Below are 22,891 nucleotides of genomic sequence, written 5' to 3' on the forward strand. Positions count from 1 at the left end.
GGTGAATGAGCAGATCGTGAAAGTGGTGACTCAATCAGTGGATTAATCCACTGGATTAATATAATCTGAAAGGGCTGCTGTACCAGATGATAACCATAGGCAGGTTGGGGAAGGCTGGAGGAAGTAGGTCACTGGAGGGTTGCACCTTGTGGTTTATATTGTAGCCACCATTCCTCCTGCCTCAGCCTCCGAGCTTCTGGAATGAACAGCGTGCTCCAGGCATAAATATTCATTTTCATCCTTAAAGTTATTAAATCACATGACAGGACGTTTGGAAAAATGGAGAAAAGATGGGGAAAAAATCATCTATCACACGGACGTCTGCCTTTGTTAACATTCGGTGAAAATTCTTTCCACTTTGATGTCGCAATGACTGGTCGTAATTACTGGTTAGGTCAGCGGCATTCGCTGCGCTCACGGGGATTGTTCACCCCCCTCCCAGAACTTTCCATCTTATCAACCTGAAACTCTGTCTCCATCCAACACCGACTTTCCATTCCCCTCCCCAACCCCGGCCTCCGCACCCACTTTCTTTCTTTCCTTCTTTCTTTTTAAACCTGGGATTGGTAAAGGGTGACCACTTCACCCCTGAGCCACATCCCCAGCCCTTCTTCTTCTTTTTTTTTTATCTAGAGATAAGATTTGGACAAGTTGCTTAGCGACTAAATTTCCGAGGCTGGCCTCCCACTTGCGATCCTCCAGCCTCAGCCTCCCGAGCCACTGGGAATGACGGGCGTGCGGCACCCACTTTCCCCCTCTCTGAATTCGATTGCTGCTGGGGATTTCAGGTGAGGGGAGTCCTGCAGTGCTCGACTGTGTTTGCTTTATTTTTTTTTTTTCCAAGATCATGTCCTCAAATTTGGTTCATGTCAGAATTTCCTTCCTTTTTAAGACTGAATGATATTCCATTGTTTGGAGAGGACCACATTTGGTTTTCCATTCATCTGTCGGTGGACACCTGGGTCATTTCCACCTTTTGGCTATTGTGAACGATGGGGCCGTGAACATAGGGGGGCCCCGATATCTGCTTGAGTTCTGCTTTCATTTTATATATATATATATATATATATATATATATATATATATGTATTTATTTATTTTTATTTCTTGTGTGTATATATATATATATTTTTTTTTCCTCAGCATCCCCTTTGACTGAGTATTTAGATTGTAGGTAACCTCTCAGTTTTAGAAATAGTGGTGACTTAGCCATAGTGGTGACTTAGGAGGCTGAGGCAGGAGGATCGCAAGGTGGAGGCCAGCCTCGGCAACTTAGCGAAACCTTAAGCAGCTCAGCGAGCCCCTGTCTCTAAATAAAATAGAAAAAAAAAGGGCTGGGGACGGGGCTCAGGGGTGAAGCACCCCTGGGTTCCATCCCTGGTATCAAGGAAGAAATCGGAGGGTCCTGAAAAATCTCAAGTTCCAGAACTTTTTGCAAAGGCTTCTGGGTAATCGTGCAGCAATTCTAAATCTCGGAGGTGGGAGCATCTCGGGGCTCATTCCCAAAGCACCACCCCGAATCAATCTGCCGCCCTGCAAAAAAAAAAAAATTGTCCCATCTTTTTGTTCAAATTCTCTGTCCCGCTCTCTGCTCTCTAAAAAGGCTGGTCCCAGCCTCTGAGATTCCCTGGTCATGGATTTGGGGGTCGGGGACCAGGCGCGGTGACCCAGCTGGGTAGGTTGCAGGGACTGGTTTCAAGATGAAATCTTTAGGACTGGGATGTGGCTCCGTGGGAAAGGCACTGGCCGAGCGGGCAGGAGCCCTGGATTCCAGTCCCGACAGACACCAACGGGGACAGAAAGATCAAATCTCTCCTGAGTGTCCCGCCAAAAGACACAGGTGTATGTGGACCTGTGAGTACCCAGTGTCCCCGACACCCAGGTGGGCCCAGGAACCAGGGGTCTGGTGGAGACAGAGGCAGGGCCTCCCGAGGAAGAGAAGCCCTTTCCTTGGAGGGAAGAGACACAGAAATCAACTGTCACTGTCACCTCTTTGTCTGTGACTCTCCTAACCTGAAACCATTTAATCCACTTTTTTTTTAATATATATATATATACCAGGGGTGCTGAACCCCTGAGCCCTGTCCCCAGCCCCTTTTTCTGTTTTATTTAGAGACAGGGTCTCGCTGAGTGGCTCAGGGTCTTGCTCAGTGGCTGAGGCTGGCCTCCACCTTGCGATCCTCCTGCCTCAGCCTCCCAAACTGTGGGATGACCGGCGTGCGTGCCACCGTGGGCCTGGCTGATCTGCTTCTTGTTACAGAGATGAAGCAAAAGGTTTGGACTATTGTGTCAATAGAATGTGGTTTGATATTGGAAAGCATTTCTCACACACACAAACACACACACACACACACACACACACTCACAGGTATGTTCTCTCTGTCTCCTTTAATTCCTCTCATTTTCTGATTTCTCCTGCTGGGCTTGCTTGTTCCTTTTTCAAGTTTGAAATCATCTTACCTTAAAATAAAAATATAAAAAAAAAGCCGGGTGCCGTGGCGCACGCCTGTCATCCCAACAGCTCGGGAGGCTGAGGCAGGAGGATCGCAAGGTGGAGGCCAGCCTCAACCACTTTAGCGAGGCCCTGAGCAACTCAGGGAGACCCTGTCTCTAAATCAAATAGAAAAAAGGGCTGGGGACGGGGCTCCGTGGGTTCAGCATCTCTAAGACCAAAAAAAAAAAAAATGGAATCTGAATCAAATTGTCTTGTGTCATTTAGGATCCGCCCGCTCTGGGAATCCCCTGCCCCAGGTGAATCTGTCCCTCTGTCTGGATGGACCACAGAGATTCCTTTGAACAGCCTCCCACCCTGGGGCGGTGTGTGTCCCTGTGCCCTGAGGATCCCTTGGAAATCTCTGTCCCTCCCTGTCTTCATAACAGGTCCCCTGGAGGCCTCAGACAGCAGGGCCCAACTTTTGGCTCAGGGAGGACACCCGGGTTTGGATCCTTCCTATGGAAACTGGGAGAGTCAGAGTGAGGCTTGGAAATGGCCCAGCCGGAGGGAAGGAGGCCAGGGCCAGCCGGCCCCACCTGGGAGCAAACAAATGGTACAAAGACCAGCCCCACCCCGGCCGCCCTGGCGCCAGGCCCCAGGGTCCAGAAAACCAGCTTTAGCCCTGCAAGGGACAGCCACTTGTGGCGCCAGGTCTGGAGCTACGGTGGCCTGGGGGCACCAACCTGCTCATCTACTTCTTTCCTGTTTAACGGAACCCACAACAGTGCCTGGCGCGGTGCTGTCCAAAAAAATATGGGGTGACCGGAGCCGGGCACAGCGCCCAGCAGCTGGGGAGGCTGAGGCAGGAGGATCGGAAGTTGGAGGCCAGCCTCAGCCCTGAGCCACTCAGCGAGACCCTGTCTCTAAATCAAATAGAAAATAGGGCTGGGGACGGGGCTCAGGGGTTGGGGGCCCCTGGGTTCAGTCCCTGGTACCACCCACACCCTGTCCGCCCCCCCAAAAAAAGAGACATTGGTAATGGGATTGGAGATATTGGAGATCATACCTGATCAGATCATTAGGAGAGAAAAATAAAACTGATCGCCTCACTTGGTGGCCTGCCCTTGAACCCAGGAGTTTGTGGGCAGCCCAGAGAACATCATTAGACTCAAAAAAAAAAAAAAAAAAAAAAAGACCAATCGAGGACATTGGCTATCCTACTATTTGTGACATTAGTGACGGTGCATTGGTGATCAATACCTTGGCGATCGGAAACATGGATGAGAAGAGAGATTCATGAGCAGGCAGGCTATGGGTGAGTGGAGACACAGTAGTCACTTTTTGTTGATTTTGGTGATCAGACACATCATGGATCAGAGACATTGATGAATTATCGGTGATCAGTATCAGTGATCGATTCTTAGGAAGCAGAAGTCTCTGGGGATCAGAGATGTCATTGACCAAGAATATCCGTCATGATATTCTGAGCCCCGTCCCCAGCCCCTTTTTTCTATTTTATTGAGAGACAGGGTCTCGCTGAGTGGCTCAGGGCCTCCTCGCTGAGTGGCTGAGGCTGGCCTCCACCTTGCGATCCTCCTGCCTCAGCCTCCCCAAGCTGCTGGAATGACAGGCGTGCGCCCCCGCGGCCCCACTAGCTGTCACCGACGATCAACATCCTTGATCAAAGATGACAGCCATTGATATCGCGGATCAGACCTTGGCAATCGGGTTTGTCCATACATATCGATCAGGTTTGTAACTGGGTGTCAGGTTGGATTTTTCCAGAAACCCCCAGATGCAAAACAATTTTTTTAAAATTAAAAAAAAAAAATTTAAATGGTGAAGCATCAGATCCCCCCACCCCCGCCCGCCAGTCTCTCTCCTGGGGTGTCCCTTGGGGGGGACCCCACCAAACAGGTTATAGAGCGATTCACAAAAAAAAGTATTTTTCTTTTATTATTCTTAACAGTATTCACTTTTAAGGATAGGCGGGTAGCATACAATTTTTTTTTTTACAGACAATATATAAATGTTGTACATAATTAACAATAACTTAGTTCACTAAATCCAAAATAAAACAAGCCCAAAGAAAACATAAAAACAGAAAATACTGCGGATTCTTTTTTCTTTTTCTTCCTCAGGCGGATACTAGTACAAAATAAGTTACTTTCTGGGGTGTGCTGATTTCCGCAGCCCAAGACATGGCACTGGGTGGACAGGTGTCTTCCGGAGCTGGGGACACGGGGTGGGGGACAGTCCCCTCTCCGGCCACTGCACCCCCAAGATCACCACATACAGAACTCTTAAGCTTAGGACATGTCTATGTACAGCTGTACCTTGGAAGGGTCCAGAGGGTCACACACACAAAACCAGGGGACATCCCTGCAACCCCAGATGTGCCCCACCAGCCCGCCACTGCCCCCCAAAACCAAGAGCAGCCCCGCCGTTGCTGGTACTCCCAGCTCTCCTGCTAGGATTTGTGGGAACTTTCCAGAAATAATCTCCAAGCTCCTATATAGCAGGGCTCCTGTGGGTCACCTATCATTGACTGGACCCCAAAAAAACGAGTTTCAAAAGAAGACAATTAACTCATGGGTGAGTTCAACATATGCAGTTTGATTATTTTTTTTTTCCTTTTCATTTTTAATAGTTTCTTCTTTGTCTCAGAGTGGGAAACGGGGAGTGGTCAGAAAAGGGATGTATTTACAGAGGTCTACCTGGCAGAGAATGGAGGCCAATCATGGCTTTGGGCCCCGTGAAGGGCGCACACAGAGGGGGCCGCGGGTCCAGCTTTGGCCTTAAAGCCGAGGGAGCGATCTGGGGAGACGTTTCCCCTTTCCAGAAAAATGTTGTTTCCTTCCTGTGACCCGCCCCGGGCGGGCCTGGGAACCACTGTGGGGACCGCCCGCGATTGTCTCTGCCTTCTAGGGCCCGGCCAGCTCTCAGGGTGCACAGGGCTGGCGTCCCCTGGTCACTGCCACCAACCATCAGCAATCCCTCTGGAGAAAGGGGACACAGGCTGAGATTCGCAGACACCTGTCCCCGAGAGTCCTGGTCCCCTAGAGACCTCTGTCACCATAAAGGGTCATTTTTTTCTTTTTTTTTTTTTTGGCTCTCTGAACCTTGTTCATGAAGGACACGTCCCCTGGACGGGCCACCTCCCAGCCCAGGTGGAAAATATTCACAGTAACTTGCAGACAGGCTGCTGGGGCCTCCCGGGGGGGTATGGTGGCCTTCCAAGGCGAGGAGGTGGCTTTAGGCTCCGGCTGAGCTCTGGTGTCAGTGTCCAGAGAAGGGCGGGGGCAGCAGAAGGGACGGGTCCCCCCACCTCCCGTTTCTGGGAGCTGCGTGCCCTGCAAGGGCCACCCCCGCCTCTGTCTGTCCATCTGTCTCTGTCCAGCGGGGTGGCTTGTCCCCTAGCCCATGGCGGTCACCATGCTGGAGGGGTGGGGGTGGCCAAAGGAGAGACTGGAGGAAGGGTGGATGGGCGTGGGCGTGGGCAGGATGTGTCCCGAGTGGCTGAAGGGCGGGAGGTGACCCACGGGGGCCATGTGTCCTGCCAGGGCGGCGGCACTGAAGGGCGACGCCTTGTCCTGCATGCACCTGGACAGCTCCTCCAGGCCCTCGGTCCCCTTCTTGCTCTTCTTGGATTTGTTGGACATCTTCCGGTTGCGGGTCTGGATTCCCTCCTTCTTCATGGTCAGCGGCCGGTTCACCTGGGACAGGGGCCACCGCGCCACCGTGAAGGGGACAGAGGGGGCGGGGAGGGGCTGGGGACTGTCCCCCGGCCCAGGGCCAGATCCCTTTCCAGGACCAGATCCCCCTCCCTGGACCAGATCCCCTAACTGGCTGCTTCTGCAGGGGACATAGGAGACCTGCACTGGGGAGTCAGGGGGTCTCCGGGGGGCGTGGTCTCCGGGGGCGTGGTCTCCAGGGGGAGTGGTCTCCCGGGGGCGTGGAATGGTGCTCTTAGCCACGCCCCCTCCCATGCCCATCAAACTCCTTATCACCATTTCTGGAAGGGTGTCTGGATCGGGTGGCCCCAGCCACACACCCCCCAGTCCCTAGGTCACCTCGCTGCCCGCCCCCTGCACCCCCAGATCCTCCCCTAACCCTGAACCTGACCTTGACCCTGACCCTGACCCTGATCCCCTCCCCCCACCCAGAGCTTGCTCAGGGCAGCCCCTCCCCTTTCCTAGGCGCAGCCCTCCGCCCCCTGCACCCCCAGATCTTCCCCTGACCCTGACCCTGACCTTGACCCTGACCCTGACCCTGATCCCCTCCCCCACACCCAGAGCTTGCTCAGGGCAGCCCCTCCCCTTTCCTAGGCGCAGCCCTCCTGGTGGCTCTGGCAGGCGACAGCCGCTTCCCAAGCCAAGCCAAACTGGAGATTGTGGCCGGGAGGGGACCGTCGCGCCCGGGAGCAGCACAAAGAGCTCAGATCCCCCGGGGAGGGGCGGGGCGGCGGACTCACATTGTGCAGCTTGTAGTAGAGGCCACAGGCGTTGCACACCGGGTCCCCGTTGGCATTCCGGCGCCATAAGGTGGTGGTTGTCGTCTGACAATTCGCACAACAGGTGCCAGCTCTCCGGGCGGCCGACTGGGAGCGGAGGGGCGGCGTCAGCGGGCTGGGCTCCCACGCCTCCCGCCTCGACCTCCCGCCCGCCCGCCACTCCAGCGGCCTCCCGTCCCCAGCCTCCCCTCCCCCTCTGCCACCGCCAGCTGAGAACCGGGGGATCTCAGAGCCCGGGGGCATCAGGCAGCTCAAAACCAGAGCATTTTAGAAGCTGGGAACTAAATGGAGCGGAGGATCACAGAACCCAAGGGCCTGGAATCCTGGCGGCGCCAGAGGCTGAGGCAGGAGGATCGCAAGGTGGAGGCCAACCTCAGCCACTTAGGGAGGTCCTTAAGCAACTCAGCGAGATCCTGTCTCTAATTAAAATAAAAAAAGAGGCTGGGAAAAGGGGCTCCAGTGGTGAAGCGCCCCTGGGTTCAATCCCTGGTACCTAATAATAATAACAACAACGACAACTGATGGGGAAACTGAGACCCTAGAGGAGGCTGTGAGCTACAGTGGGCACCCATGACCTCGGTCTGCCCCTTTGCAGCCCCTGGATCAGAAGCTGCTTCCCTCACCTCCTCCACGACTCCCCTTAAAAAATCCTGGGTGAGTCGCCTGTCGTCCCCAGCGGCTCCGGAGGCTGAGAGAGGAGGATCGTGAGTTCAAAGCCAGCCTCAGCCAAAGCGAGGCCCTAAGCAACTCAGGGAGACCCTGTCTCTAAATCAAAATACAAAACGGGCTGGAGATGGGGCTCAGTGGTCGAGGGCCCCTGAGTTCAATCCCTGGTAACTCCCCACCACCCCAAAAGAATAAAATAAATTCTGGGTGAGGGTCTGAGGCGGTGGCTCAGTGGGAGAGCACTGGCCTAGCAGGTGGGAAGCTCTGGGTTCGATCCCCAGCACCGCATGGAAATAAATTAATGACATAAAGGTATTGTGTCCATCTACAAGTAAAGGAAAAAAAAAAAAAAAGAAAGAAAAATAAAATTAAAAAAAAAAAATCCTGGGTGAGTCATCCGTGTCCCTGAGACCAGGGCAGGGAGACCCCGTAGCCAGCTGCCCAGGAGGGAGAGGGGGTGGAAAATGTCAGATTTAGAGAGTGCGGGGCTCCTCTGTCCCCTACAGCCACCGACTCGCCCCCTGGGGCTATTTAAAATGAAAGTTTACTGTCACTTAATACAATTTTAAGATGCAATTTTTTTTTTTTAAATGGGGACATTTCTAGTGATCAATAGTTCCAGGTGGCCCAAGGCTGGGGTCCCCCCAATGATCCCAGCGGTCTGATGTCCCCAGACCCCAGAATAAGAGTGCTAACCCGAAGCCCCGCCCCCTTCCCTGAGTCCCCGTCCCCAGGACAGGCCCAGCAGGGAGGCTGGGAAAGGAGGATCTTGTCCCCAACCGCTCTTTCCCAGCTCTACCTACTCCAGGGCTCCCCTAAAAAACTTCCCAGAGAACCCCAGACTGAAGTCACCAAGCAGCCAGCGTGGGGGTAGGAGGAGGGCTGAGGTCACAAAGGAGACCAGGGACAGCCGCCCGGCTGGGGCAGGGAGGGGTCTCCATGAGTCAGTCAGTCCCTGAAGCTGGAATTCTGACTCAGGGGCCACCAGCCTCAGCCTCCACTCCTCCCTCCCTCCCTCCCCTTCCCAGCCTCTCCCTGCACCCTCCCTCCAAGGGGGTGGGGGTGGGGAAAGGGGAGACCCCCCCAAAGCAAGCAAACGATTTAAGCCCTCATAAATCACTTGGCCCTGCAAAAAAAAAAATATATATATATATATATATATTTATTATTCTTAGCATTTTACGCATTATTTGCACAGTGGAGGGTATTAGAAATTTCAAAACAGCCCAGCGAGAGGCAGGACCTAGCCCGAGCCACCTCTCAAACTCTTTGCAGAGTCCGGAAACAGATACACTGAGTTTCCTTATCTTTGGGCTGCAGATGTGTCCGGATAGGAAACTTTAACAGGAGATCCGAAAGGCCACTAATTTTTTTTTTTTTTTCAAAATCACTCAAATGAAAATACCCAGTATAGGTGACTCTATGGAAAAAATAATAATAAAGTTTTTTTTTTTTTTTGGAGGGGGGTGGCTGGTGTGTGTGTGTGTGTGTGTGTGTGTGTTTTATTTAAATAAGCACAAAGTGCTTGTGTTGGGAACAGGGGACGGACATCAGGGCCGGCCACAGGGAAAATTACTTCATGGCCTTATTTTTTTAAAATTATTATTATTATTTTGAAAAGTTAAGTAGAGGCCAGAGGACAAGGTGGGAGACTAACTTTTAGACACTTGATTTGGGGGATCCCTGCCTCTACCCCCTGCAAGCTGAGAGGCATGAGAGTGTACCTGGTGGGTTGCACAAAAAGAAATCTAGACTAAAAAAGAAAGAAAAAAAAATCTGGCTAGAAAGAAGGATGATCCGATGCAAACAGATCTTTTCTTTTTGGAAAAAAAAAAAAAGAGGGATTGAACTCAGGGACACGAAACCACGGAGCCCCATCCCCAGCCCTATTTTGCATTTTATTGAGAGATGGAGTCTTGATAAATTGCTTAGAATAGACCTCGCTTTTGCTGAGGCTGGCCTCCAACTTGCAATCCTCCTGCCTCGGCCTCCCCCCGCCCCCCGGAGTTGCTAGGATGACTGGTGCACCCCCAAGATGATTTTTAAGAATCAAAAAAATTTCAAGAGGGTGTCCCCCCCTCCCTCCACCCCGGGGTGCAGCCCCCCATCTCCGTCCCAGGTACCCCAGTCCTACCAGTCTCCGCTTGGGTTTGATCAGGGGTCGGTTCTGCCCGTTCATCTTGTGATACAGCCCGCAGGCATTACACAGGTAGTGACCGGTCCCATCTCGCCGCCACAGAGGGGTGGCCGTGGCTCCGCAGTTGACACACTCTCGGCCTTCTAGAGACAGGGCAGGGAGAGATGCGGGTCCCCCTTCACGGACCAGATCACAGGGAGGGAGCCCCCAGGCAGCCCAAAGCCAGGCCAGACTTGCCCAGACAGAGCAGAACAGGCGTCCCATAGCTGGACCTAGGACGCCTTTGTTCCTTCCCCCCCCCCCCCCCGAGGGGGACCCTGCCTGATCTGTTCCCCCAACTCCATCTCCCATCTTGGGGAGCCCTTGGCTCCCCCAACTTCAGTTCTGGATCAGAAGGAAAAATTCCCCCCAACTTTTCTCCCAGAAACCCTAAGAATCCAGACCTGGACAGGGATTGAAGTTATTGCTCTTTCAAATAGAATAAATAGAAAGTTCCTTTCGGGTTGGACTTGGAAAGGGGGGGGAGCGAGTTGTTGTTGTTTTTCTTTCTTAGTTGTTTAGTGAGTTGTTTCTTGTTATTTTTGTTTTGTTTTTTGTTTTCTCAGGACCATCTGGGATTGCAAATCACACACCAAACAAACTTGGAGGAGTAGAGAGAGCCAGCCGAGCGGGAACCCTGCGGCCATCAAGCAGGGGACTCGCTGTCACATTCCCTGGGAAAGTCTTCCTGATTGAGTTCAAAACTAAAGTGGCCAGGGCGTCCCAGAAAGGGACGCTTTGGTTAGGAGACTCCAGAGTTGAAAATAAAATTTAAAACAAAAAAAAAAAAAATCTTTTCCCTTCTCCCTGACGCTAAAGGGATTGGGGAGGAGGAGATGGAGACCGCTGGAACTGGGTGCTAGCCACAGGTCATTGCCCCAAGGCCACATTCCTGGACAATCCCAGTCTGATCTGGCCACTGCTGGCCCAGCGGTGCGGGTACCCGTGGCTGCTGCGTCCACTTGTCCCCTAGCTGTAGCCCTCAGGGAGCGAGAGTGAAGGGCATGCGGGGTGGTTAAGGGGGTGGGGGGGGGGACAAGTCTTGGGAATTTTGCTTTGGGGGAAAACAAAAAAAAAAATCTCCCAAGGAGATCAGGAGCCATCAGATTCCAAGATGGAACTTGAGTTAGGGAACCAGATTCCTTTAGGGTCTGGAGACTCTGAAATGCTCCCAAGACACACGTACACACTTGTCCCCAAGGACGGGGCCGACCTCACCTCTTCCAACCACGAGGGTGCCTGGAGTTTTCAGGGGACTCAAAGAGAGGGGAAAGGGGACTCTCGCCATGCGCTCGGGTCAACCTTGGAGAGGGGCTGGCGGGTGGGGAAAGGGAACTTTCGCTCCCGAGCAAAAGTTTCAGGCTCCCTTTGATCCCATTCTGTCAGCTTAGGAGGGTGACAGGGTGCCCTCTCCCAAATCCAAGTCCCTGCAGCCAAAGCCCCAAAAGCGCACGCACAGATCACCAAACCCCAGGCGCCTGAACTTACCTGAGCAGGATCGCGCCTTGCTCCGCTGCTTCGGGGTGAAGCTGGAGGCTGGGCCACCCAAAAAGCCCCCTGGGTGGAAGAGTCCGCTGCCATATTCGTGCGCAGCGGCGGGCACATAGGAGGGGTAGGTGGGGATGGGGTGGTGGGTGGCAGGCTGCGTGCCCATGGTGGCCAGACCTGGGCGCAAAGGGCTACCGCCCTCCAATTTCATGCTTTCGGTCAGTGACACTTGGTACTTGACACCGTCCTTGTCCTCCCCCCGGGCTGCTGCGCTGCCCCCTGCAGAAGACGAGGCCGGGGAGGCGGCCCCCGTGGCGCTCGGGTCTGGAGACACCTCTTTGGGTGGCGTCGGTGGGAAGCCGAAGAGATGGGAGCCAGAGTGGGCTGCCGTGGGGGTGAGGGAGGCCACCGAGCCTCCGCTGCCTCCCCCGCTGCCTCCAGCCGCCCCTGGGTAGACGGAGAGGGGTCCTCCAGGGCCTCCAGCAGCTGAGGGGTGCAGGGGGGTCTTGGAAAAGGGGCTCACGGTCCAGGGATTGTGGTGGTGCGCGGCTGCAGCCGACAGGGCTGCTTTGCCCCCATCCAGCCAGGGCAACCCGGGGCTGTGCAGCAAGTGGGGACGGCACATCTGGCCTCCGGTCAGGCGAGCTGCGTGCAGAGGGATCGGGGGATCAGGGTAGGGACCCAGAATCACGCCATCCCCACCCACCACCGACCAGCAGAGAAAACCAGAAACACCACACCGCTAAGAATCAGGAATGTCAGTCCCCAGTTAAAGGACAAGTGGCGCCCAGAAGGATCCCCCCCACCACACCATCCCGGGGGACCGGGGCCAGCTGGAAATGGGGCAAAGCCCTCCAGGTTCCAGATCAGTCTCCAAGGGGCCAGTGTCCCCCCTGATCTTTCTCAGCCCGATTTTCTTAGCTGCTCCGATTCCTGCGGATCCCACATCCGGGAAGCGGCCACCCCCTCCCTGGCCTGGCCCGGCGCGCGGAGCCTGGGCTTCCCAGTCCCCCACCAGCCCCAGGCCCCAGGCTCACCGTGCGCCGGGCTGTAGGAGACGCGGGCCCGCGCATGGGCCGGGTTGGCGTAGTAGGGGTTGCCCTGCGAATCGAGGTGATTAAAGAAGACGTCCACTTCGTCCGGGGGCAGCAGCTGAGCCGGCTCCATGTAGTTGTGCGCCAGCCCCGGGTGGTGCGAGTCGGGGTGCTGCGCGTTCAGCACCGCGGGGTGCGCCATCCAGCGAGGCTGCTCCGGCGCCACCTCCATGGCCCGCGGCGGCGGAGGCAGCGGCTGGGGATCTGGGAGGAGGTGGCCGCGGCCCTGGGCGACAGAAGGAAGGAGGAGGAGGGTCTGAGACTGACGGCTCAGGTCTGACCCCCCCTCCCAAGTCCCACCACGCGCGCGTCACGGAGCCCCCCGCGCAGGAGCGGGTCCCCGGGTGGGAGGAAAAAGCGCAAAAGGTTCAAAACGAAAGGAAGGCGGGGGAGGAGGGGTTCGGCCACGCACACTCGCAGGGTGACACCCGCCCCCGCCCCGCGATCCCGAAGCCACACGGGGGTCACAGATGGGGACCAGCCCTGACACCGGGTGACCCTAAACAAACGCTCCCCAGAAGGCGCTTAAGTCTACGGAGCCCCCCACCCTCCTGGGTCACCAACGCACCAACTCAGGCTAAAAAAAAAAAAAAAAAAAAAGTTGGAGAGGCGAGCCCGGACCCCCACGGGGACGCAGGACTCCAGCGACAAGGACACACCTACACTTGGCCGAGGGTGTCCCATTCCGATCGCGACCCCCTCCGCGTCCCCCAAACACGCCCACGCAGCCCCCGCGGGCTGAGCGCCAAAGCCCCCCGAGCGCACTCCCAAGTGGCACCCGCTGGACCCCCTCATGGAGGCGCAGCGAAGCGATCACCCTGGCAGCCTGGACCCCAGCGGGGACCCCTCCCAAGCTAGGAGCCACCCCCAAGCTCCCCCCTCCCCTACGTCCGCTCCGCACCCCAAACTTACACACGCAGCGCCGCCGCCGGGAGGGAGGGGACCCGGCAGTAGAAAGTGCGGGAGCACGCACGACCGTCCCGGGGGTGGCGGGCCCAGCCGCAGCGCGTCGGTGGCTGGTGGGGCTCACGGGGTAGGGGAGGAGGACAGCGCGCGCCTCGGCCTCGGGCCCGCCCGGCTCCGGCCCCTCGGCATCCTCCGGCCGCCCTGGCGCCAGCTGCCGACTCCTGCACAGACATGAAGCGGGGGCCGCGCACGCCTAAGAAGCCGGCGCCAGCCAATCAGCGCCGCGCGCCGCCCAGCCTCCGCCTCCCATTGGCTGAGCCCGCAACTCCCGGTCCGCTGGACTCCCGGACTGACCCGCGGGCGGGCCCCCTCGGTTGGCGGGGGGCCCCCCTCCCAGCGCCCTCCCGGCAGCCCCTGCTGCCAACGCCCCCCGTCCAGGGACCCTCACCCGCGGGTCCCTTCTTGGGGACACTGTCGGATCCCTCCAACCTGGTCCCCTCTCGCAGTCACTCACCATCCACCGGGTCCCCCTTTCTTCCCAGTAGCCCGGCCCTGGCACCCGGTCCGGGTGTCCTCCTCTGGGGGACCCCAGTCCCTCCACAACCTCGGAGGAAGTCCCACCTCTTTTCCCACTGCTGGTGGTCACTCGGAGCCCAACTACCTTCCCCGATCGTTCCCTCCCCCAACTCTGGGGGCTGCCTGGAAGCGGGTAGGGAGGGGTGGGGAGGACTCCAAGGGCAGCTATTGGGACAGCAGGAGTGGACAGCCGCTGGAACCAGCCGGCCCTGGAGGGCACCTGGGCCTGGGGACACGCGGCCGCTCTGGGCCGTGCCTGACCCTGTGGAGGTGGCCTGGCCGGCGGCTCCACAAAGGGGGTGGGTCATTCCTCTCCCCGGGCGTGGCCTTCGCAGACCACCGGGCTGAACAGCCTGGGGCGAGGCCGAAGAAGAGACCCGGACTGGCGCCAGCCTTGGCTCCAGGAAGATGCCCGGGGGCAGAAAGAAGGCATTTTTTGTTTTAACTCCCCGAAGGCGATCCCCAGGGAGGAGGCAGGCGGTGGTCTCTGAGCCCTGCGTCCCCCCTGGTCACCTGGAACGGGGGGGGGGGGGGACGCACACACCTCCATCCCGGGGGGGGGATCCATCTCTGGGGCTTCAGGGGGCCGGGTGCGCCCATCGAGCTGCCACCCACTGTCCAGAGAGCAGAGAGAGACCGAGGTTCCAACAGGACCCCGTGACCGAGGACAGAGGGGATCCCCCCTAAAGAGATTTGGGGGGACCTAAACAGGTGCGGGGCGATGGGAGGGGGGTCGTGGAACGCCCTCCAGCTCCTGTCCCCTGGCTGGGCCCACGATGGGGGCGGGGGGTACCCATCCAGCAGGACCCCAGGTGGGACCCGGTGTGGGCTGGGGTCCCGAGCACCCCCCCTTTGCACACCGAGGGTGGGGGAGGGGCGGCGGGATTGACAGTCGGTAATTGGGTAACTGGAGGCGGCTTCTCCGGCCCCGGCGGCCCCGCCACCGCGACGCCGGGCCCCTGACGTCACCCGATTCGCCAGGAAATGAACTTTTTAATAATCCGAGGAGGGGAGGAAAAGCCCTGGGTCCCCGTGGCTTCGGGGGGCGCCGGGCCCAGGCTCCAGATCCTGGGGGCGCGCCCCGGTCACCCCCTTCCCAGACCAGCACCAGGCAGCGCCCCATGGGGGCGCAGGCTCCCGGCAGCTCCGGGGGGGGACCTCCTCTCCGGCCTGTGCGTCTGGAGTCTGTGGGTCCGAGGCCCCCGGCGCAGGTAGAGGCACGGGGCTGGGGGAGGCAGAGCTGGAAACCCGGCCGGAGGGGACCCTCCGGGCGCCCCCTGGCCACCCCGCTGCGTCCTTCCGCGATCCTTTCCATTGCGGAGAGCGCGCGGGGCCTGGGCTGCTTGGAATTCCGTTCCTCGGGAGAGGAGGCTGGCGTCCGCCCCCAGAAGGGCGCACGGGGTGTGTGGGGGGGGGCCCGGGGAACGGGAGCGCCAGGCCGCTGGCTCCGGGCCTCGGGGGGGACGCCGCGTGGCAGGTGAGTGACCTCGGGGACTCCAGGTGCGCGCTCCCCACCAGGCTCCGCGCAGGGTCCGGCCCGAGCCCCGTCGCCTGGGTCCCCTCCTGCAGCTCCCGATCCTGCCTCCGCGCGTAAAATGAGATCGCCACGGAGCTTGGAGCCCCTTGGGGCCTGAACAGGAGCCTCTCCAAGACCCCCACGGCCTGGGGACGCGTCCCCCCCACCCCCCCACCCCCCGCTCCTGTTGTTCTGCAAAGCCACCGAGCTGGAACCAGGCAGGGACTCGGCCGCGGGAAGCTGTACCCGCCGCGGGGCGGTGATCGCCGGAGCCGAGCGGAAACGTCTCGCCCGGGCCACGATCGCAATCGGAGGTGGGCAGCTCGGAGCACCCGGGAAAGCAGGTATTGCGCCTTTATTTTATTTTATTTTATTTTATTTTTTTTTGTCCCCAACGTTGGGTCTCAATGATGCTCCCGATCTGGGGTGCAGGGGACAGGGGGGAGGCAATGTCAGCTACAGGAATGGGGGGGTCTCGGTCCCTCCGAGGGGAAGGGGGAAAGGGGATCGGCGGGTCCAGGTCCCCTCTCCAAAGCTCACCCCAAGCGCAGTCGCCGGCCTGGCAGAGAGCAAAGCGCAGGAGGAGATTCAATTACCCCGATCGGCAGCTCGGAAAATCGCAGCCGCTTAGCCCGGCGCTGGGGCGACGCCTGAGTAGGGGCCTCCCGAGACCCGCACCGGCCCCGGCTGCCCGCGCTCTGGGCGCAGAGCGAATCCAAAGGACGAGGGGAATCCGCCAGGTCCCTGGAGACCCCTTGGAGATGCCTTTCTGGAAACTGCAAGCAGCCAGCTGGCCTGGCCCGAGCCTCCACCGAGGTGTGGACTCCTGCGTTGGATGCGGGATCGCTGAGTTTTCCAGCCAGGAAGGAACCCGCCTGGGACAGCCAAGTGTCACGCCCGGTAGCCATAAAACGGGGGGCCTGCGCTCTCCGTGGACGCCAGACAGACCGACGGACAATCTTCCAAAGCCTCACCCAGCTAGGCCCGCCCAGACAATGCTGCCACTTCTAGTCTCCAGCAAATCTCCGGGCGGCGATGGCCAGCCAGGTCAGTCCCCTGGATCAGCAGCCCTGGACTCCGGTATCGAGGTGACCGTCCCCCCCTCCACCCCAGCCCCGATCAGCGCAGATTCATTCCACTTTCTGCATCGGATGGATGGTATCCTCAGGAACACTCCCAGGGATAAAATCCTCCTGGTTCATTTTTGACTTTTTGGTCTTGTTCGTTCCTGAGCAAAATGCTGCTTTGGGTCGCACTAAGGAGCTGTCACTGTTCTTTACACCGAGACAAGATTTTTTTTTTTTCCCCGGCGGCCGAGAAAAAAATGGAATTGAAGAACGGCTCTTTTTAAGGGATTTCCCCAGGAAGCATGCTCCCCCTCCCATCGGCCCCAGGGATGGTTCTACAGGAGAGTCCAGGGTCCCCCGACTCATCCAGGCCCGGCTCTAGAGCAAGACCTCGCTTCTACAAAAAGGCTGCCAAATGCCAGACCCGGTCACTACTGCCCAGGTCTCCCACTTGGATCCAAATCCCCTCTGGACCCTTTGTTTAAACCTCACTCATCCGAGGAGGCCCCTTTGGGATCATAAGTTTGCCTTTTAATTTTTCTAGGCTTTTCCTATGAGCAGCTAATTAGCCTGCAGGAAAAGTGTGTGGGGGGGTTTCAAGGAACCCCAATTTCTCGGCATCTTTCTTTTTTCTTTTCTTTTTTTATTTTTTTAGGGACTTTTAATTGGCCACACTGCCAATAAATCTCGAAAGATCGTGGGGAGGAAGTAGGGTCATTAGTAAGCTTCAGAAGTCCCTGGCCAGCTCTCCAGAGGTTCCCCCTAAGAGGGGACCAGGCTTCTAGCACCCTGTCTTTTTTTTTTTTTTTTTTTTTTTTTTTTTTTTACAAATCAGGAGGCTTGCTCTTTCTGGGGTCCTGGCCTCCTCTTTCACCCCGACTCCACCCCAGCCCACCCTCAGGGTCCTCTTCCTGGGCCTCCTTAGAAAGCGGGCTCTGCCCTTCCATACTGATTCCTTTGGAGACTAGAGACCGGGGCGGACGGTCTTAGTGGACCTCACGGCCTGAGCCCGAGGCACCTGGGGAGATTCTAGGTCTCCAACCTCCACCTCCTGGGGACAGGGGGGGTCACCTGAGACCTGCGGACAATCCGCCTGCGTTTCTAACCTCCTCCTCCTAACAGCTCGGGTGCTACCCAGAGCCCCCTGGCTGAACCGACCCTTGGCAACTGCTAAATCCGTTTTTCGTTAGACGCCATTTGTTTGCCATTCGTCAACCCCGCTGGGACACGCTCTCCAGACGCCTGGCCAGTCGCTTTCACCCTACCTGGTTCCTGAATCCTGCTTGCTCTTAAACGAATCCCAGCGCGGGATGCTGCGTAGACCCGGAGCCAGATGTTCCCAACCCCGGACAGATGTAGCTATTTTTTTTTTCTTCTTTTTTCCAAAACCAACGAATTTTTTTTTTTTTTTCCTTGCTTGCTTGGGAAAGATGCAGCCACCAAAATCCGCGGGGACCTTTCCTTTGGCAGCTGGGTCAACTCGGCCCTCCCCATCCAAGCCTGGCCTCGCCACCGGAGCTGATTCTAAAGGCCCCCGGGTCCAGCCTCCTCCGCCTCCCGGCTGCAGATCCCCCGCGCCCCGCGGGGATTGAAATGCCACAAAACGGATTCCGACTCCCTCCCGTCTTGGGACAACGGGGGGAGACTTCCAGATCGGGCACTGTCCCCCACCTGCACCACCCACCCCCCCAAGCCACACTGGATAAAAGGCCGCGGGGTGCGTCACGCGGGGGCGCACGCAGGAGCGAGCCGGGTTAAGCCGCGCAAAGCCGGCGCACGGGACCAGCCGGCAGGTGCAGCCGCCCCGCTCAGCGGTCCCCGGCTCTGGCGCACCGGCTGCAGCGGCCCCGGGGTGAGGGACCCGCCGAGACAAAGGCTCCATCTCCCGGAACCGGGAGGGGGAGCGCTTCGCGGAGCTCTAGGGAAGGCTGAGCTCTGCAGGCCCTGCGCTCTGAGCCATGGCCAGGCAGGAAGGCCCCAGGCGGGCCTGCTGCTCTTCCCCAGGTCTCCAAAAAACAAAAATAATGCACCTGGGGACAGCCAGATCAGGCCTCGGGATTTGAAGTTAGAGCCGCTGGCAGATCCAGGGGGAGCCCCAAAGGTAGGGGCCACGGGGGGCGCAAAGGATCGGGTGCCAACCCCGGAATTGGAAAGGCCCGGGACAGGCAGGTGGCCTTGGAGGGAACTTACCCCGGTGAGTCGGTGAGTCGCAGTGCGCGGCGCCCCCAGGCGGATGGGGTCCGAGCGGATCAGGGAACTCGGTGCGGAGCGGCGCGGTGCGTGGCACCCGGGGCGCGCGCGCGCGGAGTGGCAGCGCTCACCAGCCCAGGCCAAAAGGCGCGCCCAGCCACCGCATGGTGCGCATCCGGCTGCTTTTGTCCGCCTTGTGCGCGACCCAAGCGGGTGGGGTGGCCGGCTAGGGCGAGCGAGGAGCCTCCACGGTGCTGGCTCGCCACCCCTGTCGCGTTCTTTCCTCCCTCCTGGCCCGCGGCGCTGCTGGGTTTTATTTGGACACCCCCCCCACACCCCGGGGAGGGGTTGCTGGAGCGCCGCAGGGGGGCAGGAGAGTGTCCCCGGGCTCTGCGCCCCAGCCTGCCGGGTCCAGTCGCCAGCCTGGCCGGCCAGAGGGCCACTAGACACTCAAGCGCACACACCCTTCTGATGCACACTCCAGGCCACTCCCGCCCTCTCCCGGGCGCACACACACACACGCGCGCGCCCTGGTTCTTGATCCCAGGGACGCAGCGCTCAGAGAGCCTGAGATGATGGCTCTCTTCTGAAAGTCTCCCGGGGGACCATGGGGGGGGGGGACCATGGGCACACACTGACCCACGCACGGCCACAGTGGCTTCTCTTCCTTCTCCAATCCCCTCCAACCAGGGCCCACACGGACACTCACACGTGCGTGGGTGCCAACGTGGCTCAGCGGCTGTCCCCCAAACGGGCGATCTGGGTCACACCAACACAACGCCAATGTGAGTGCATCCACTCAAAGGTCCCTCCACACTCTGGCACACGCTCACACACCACTCCCAAGCTGCTTTGGTGAAGTAGAGAGGGCAAGCCACCCCCAGTTTCCCCACTCCGGAGAGGGACCTGAACATTTGGGGAATGGAGTGTGTGGAGTCCCCATCTCAGGCTACAGAAGGCGGAAAAATGGAGCCGGGACGCTTGTCCTTAGAAAGTTGGGGAGGAGAGTCCCCTGCCCAGAGCGCTTCTGGATTTGCCCTAGACGGAAATCTAGTTCTTGTACCAACAAGGGCGCCCCGATCAAGGAATTAAACAGGGATTGAATTCAGGGGTGCTTAACCCCCCGAGCCCCGTCCCCAGCCCTATTTTGCATTTTATTTAGAGACAGGGTCTCGCTGAGTGGCTTAGGGCCTCCCCCTTGCTGAGGCCGGCTTTGAACTTGTGATCCTCCTGCCTCAGCCTCCCCCGAGCCACTGAGACAATAGTGATGGGTGTCTCTCCAAATCTGGCGGTAACTCTGTCGCTCCAAGCACGCGACTCGACTGTGTCCTGCCTGAGTCTGCGCGTCTTGGTCGGTGCCCCAAAAAAATATTTGCAAAACCGACGATAGTCATGCATCCATTTCTTCTTGCGGATTCCTGAGAGTTTGTGTACTGGGCCGTAGGTCACTGAGTGACTTTTTTTTTAGAGCACTGGTTTTTATTGTCACCCAGGGGAAAGTCTGTCTGAGGGACTGGGAGTGGTGGGTCTTTTCTAGTGTTTGTAAATGACTTGAGCGTCCCCTTTGTCCACGTGAAACACTTTTGCCTGGGCGCCCTGAGTGGACAGATCTGTGTGTGGTCATGACAGTGTGGTGTAATTCTGCTTATTGAGGGTGTTTGGGGGAACCTGGGTACGCCTTCTCCTGGGTGTCTGTCTGTCTGTCTGTCTGCCCGTCCTGCCTTGAACAGTATCAACTGTGGAACTTTGAACGGGGGCGCTGGGGAGGGGGCGGGTGCAGGCAGATGCGTCTCCACATCTGTGTCCATCTCTAGTAGGAAATCGATGGGGACTGGCGGGTGGCCTGTCTCTGTATTTCTGGGGACCGGTTCTCCCCCCGTCTATCTAGGGGCTGGCTGCCTCTTGGAACTGGGTGTGTTTCTCTGCCCAGGGGCTACTCTCTCTGGGTCTGGGACGTGGATGTCCCCGGGTGACAGAGTTGGTCCATCCTGAAGGCGCATGAGGGTATCTGCACCTCTCCAAACCATCAGGGCACACAGCCAGCCGAGCTCCAGGGTGCCATTTGCCCGGGCCCTTTCCGTCTGTCTGTGGGAGGGGGAGATGAGCTGATAAGGCTTATCTGCCGTCGCCAGCACCATGCTGAATAACTGCTCTAATGAGGTAGTCTCCCTGGGACCACCGACTTTCAATCCCCCCCCTCCCTGTCCCTGTTGGGGAGGGGCAGGGTCCTGGAGCTCAGAGCAAATCACTCTGGGGACCCCAGGTGACTGCAGGACCTTTTCTAGTTTAGTCTTGTTCCCTTGCGGGGGGGCAGCAGGTAAAAGGTCCAGCTCCCCCCCATTCCACCCACTGTCCACCTCTTGGGCTGGATGGTCGCAGTCTGGGATGGGGGTTAGAGGCTGGGGGGGACCCTCCGAAATAAATAACAAGTGGCAGAAAGGATCAGAGAGACGGGGACTAAAGGCAGAGAAACTGTTAACCAGAGACAGACAGAAACTAGAAAAAAAGACACAGCCAGGTTCCGGTGGTGCCTGCTTGCCATCCCAGCAGCTGGGGAGGCCGAGGCAGGAGGATCGCAAGTTGGAGGCCAGTCTCAGCAACTTTAAAAAAAAAAAGGCTCTAAGCAACTCAGTGAGAGTCTGGGTTTAAATAAAATAGTCAAACGGGCTGGGATGTGGCTCCGTGGTGGAGGACCCCTGAGTTCCATCCCTTCCAAAAAAGAAAAAAAGAAAAAGAAAAAGATAGAGGGGGAAGATAGAGGCTGTTCAGGGTCCCAGGAAAGAAGCGAAAAGGGACCACAGCAAAGAGACAGAGGAGTGGCCCACACAAAGGAAAGAGGATGGTCTTGGTGGATGGACAGACACACAGAGACCCGGGGCTGGGCCTGGCCGGGGACGCCCAGGAGAGCGCAGGAGGCTGAGGGAGGAGGCCAGGGCGTGAGCGCAGAAGTCGTGCGCCCGGCGGGGCACCCAAGAGGCGGTGGCGACAGCGGGCAGGGGGGGTCCAGTGCGGGGCTGTGCCGCTGTCCGGGGTAATTTTTCATCTCGGCCGGCTAATCTTTGTTCCCGGCGAAGATAATGAATAGCCAATCGTTATCTGCCCGGCTCCCGGAGGCTGCCCGAGAATGGGGTTGTACAGGGTTGGGAATTGTTTCCAAAGTGCCGCGGAATAAATGGTGTTCCTTATCTCTGCCTTCCAGATTATCGGAGCCCTTTCAGAGAGCGCACAACAAATGCACCCGCCATCGAATGCAGCATTTACCACCGCAGATCCGCGCGCTGATGGGCAGCCAGATAGCCATCCAAGGGGGGCACCGTGGAGCGCCCTGCGCCCAGCGCGCCTCCAGCCTGCGCGCTGGGGCCACCCGAGTGTGCGCTCTCCCCGCGGGAGAGAGACTGTAGCGACGGAGTGGACGCTGAGCCCACGGGGGAGACGTGGGCCTGCGTGTGCCAGGGTGTCAGACATGTGTCCTGCAAGGAAGCGCACGTGTCCCAACCTTGGTGGCCTGGAGATGGCCTTGGAGGGTGCGCGCACGGAAAGACGCGCGTGGGGACGGGCCTGGCACGCACGTGGGACTCATGAAGCTGGGGGGTCTTTGGGCAAGTCAGCTCCTGTCTGAAATTTCTGGTCTTTCCATCCATCCTGTCAGCAAACACTTATGGAGCACCTACTGTATGCCATGCTGACCCTGGGGCCAAATAAAATTTAAAAAAAAAATGATGGTGCAAGCTTGCGTTGGCATGCCTCAATGCATGTCACCCCTTCCAGGATGCTTTGGAGGGGGGACACACACCAGAAAGGGGGCGTGGCAGCCGCGAGGGAGCGTGGGGTGCGCGCTTGGTGCGTTTTGGGGGGGGCGGCTTGCAAGCTGCAGAGCATGCGCATCTGTGGGAGGTGAATGCACGTGTCAGCGTGTGGCTGGGGTGTGCACCCGGGAAGATGCGTCCTGAAGATGTCTCTTTCAGCCCAGGTGTGCCCAGGTGCACAGCAAGAGGGCGAGAGGACAGGCCTGACCGAGTGTAGACTCCTACAGGGACACAGAGGGGCGTGCGCAGGGGTGGGGATGGGGGGGGACAGTGGGATGTGCCATGTTGGTGTCAGAAACTGGCTAGGGAGCCAAGAGGAGCGAGTCCAGGAGTTTGGGTGACACTTATAGACACTTATGGAGCACCTACTGTATACCATAGTGACCCAGGGGTCCTGGTCCCCACAGCCTCTCCGCTCTAAATCCTGAAGCTGGGGCAAGAGAGCCCCCGAGCCTGGCT

At 58.2% G+C, this 22,891-nt stretch overlaps 1 protein-coding gene and 1 long non-coding RNA gene across 4 annotated transcripts; one reads left to right on the top strand and one right to left on the bottom strand.

Moving 5' to 3' along the window:
* Positions 1–4,425: 4,425 nt before the first annotated feature.
* Positions 4,426–18,645, bottom strand: Gata2 (GATA binding protein 2). Of its 2 annotated transcripts, none has more exons than XM_076842255.2 (7): positions 18,627–18,645; positions 13,284–13,498; positions 12,315–12,597; positions 11,278–11,922; positions 9,748–9,893; positions 6,909–7,034; positions 4,426–6,150 (listed from the first exon to the last, which is right to left on the bottom strand). In XM_076842255.2, exons 3-7 carry the CDS (start codon positions 12,541–12,543, stop codon positions 5,851–5,853), a joined length of 1,446 nt encoding a protein of 481 aa, XP_076698370.1. In that variant the 5' UTR covers positions 12,544–12,597; positions 13,284–13,498; positions 18,627–18,645; the 3' UTR covers positions 4,426–5,850. The 2 variants fall into 2 exon arrangements, with proteins under 2 accessions (XP_076698370.1, XP_076698369.1); XM_076842254.2 differs by lacking the exon at positions 18,627–18,645 and adding an exon at positions 13,792–13,925.
* LOC143388578 (uncharacterized) lies at positions 14,663–22,331 on the top strand. 2 transcript variants are annotated; one of them, XR_013154595.1, is made up of 3 exons: positions 14,663–15,064; positions 15,372–15,713; positions 21,826–22,331. It is a non-coding gene; the product is annotated as an uncharacterized LOC143388578 (long non-coding RNA). The 2 variants fall into 2 exon arrangements; XR_013090026.2 differs by having other exon boundaries at positions 14,664–15,064; positions 15,423–15,713.
* The last annotated feature ends 560 nt before the right edge of the window (positions 22,332–22,891 follow it).

Source organism: Callospermophilus lateralis, chromosome 20 (genome assembly GCF_048772815.1).
Source record: "Callospermophilus lateralis isolate mCalLat2 chromosome 20, mCalLat2.hap1, whole genome shotgun sequence".
Taxonomy (NCBI): Eukaryota; Metazoa; Chordata; class Mammalia; order Rodentia; family Sciuridae; genus Callospermophilus; species Callospermophilus lateralis.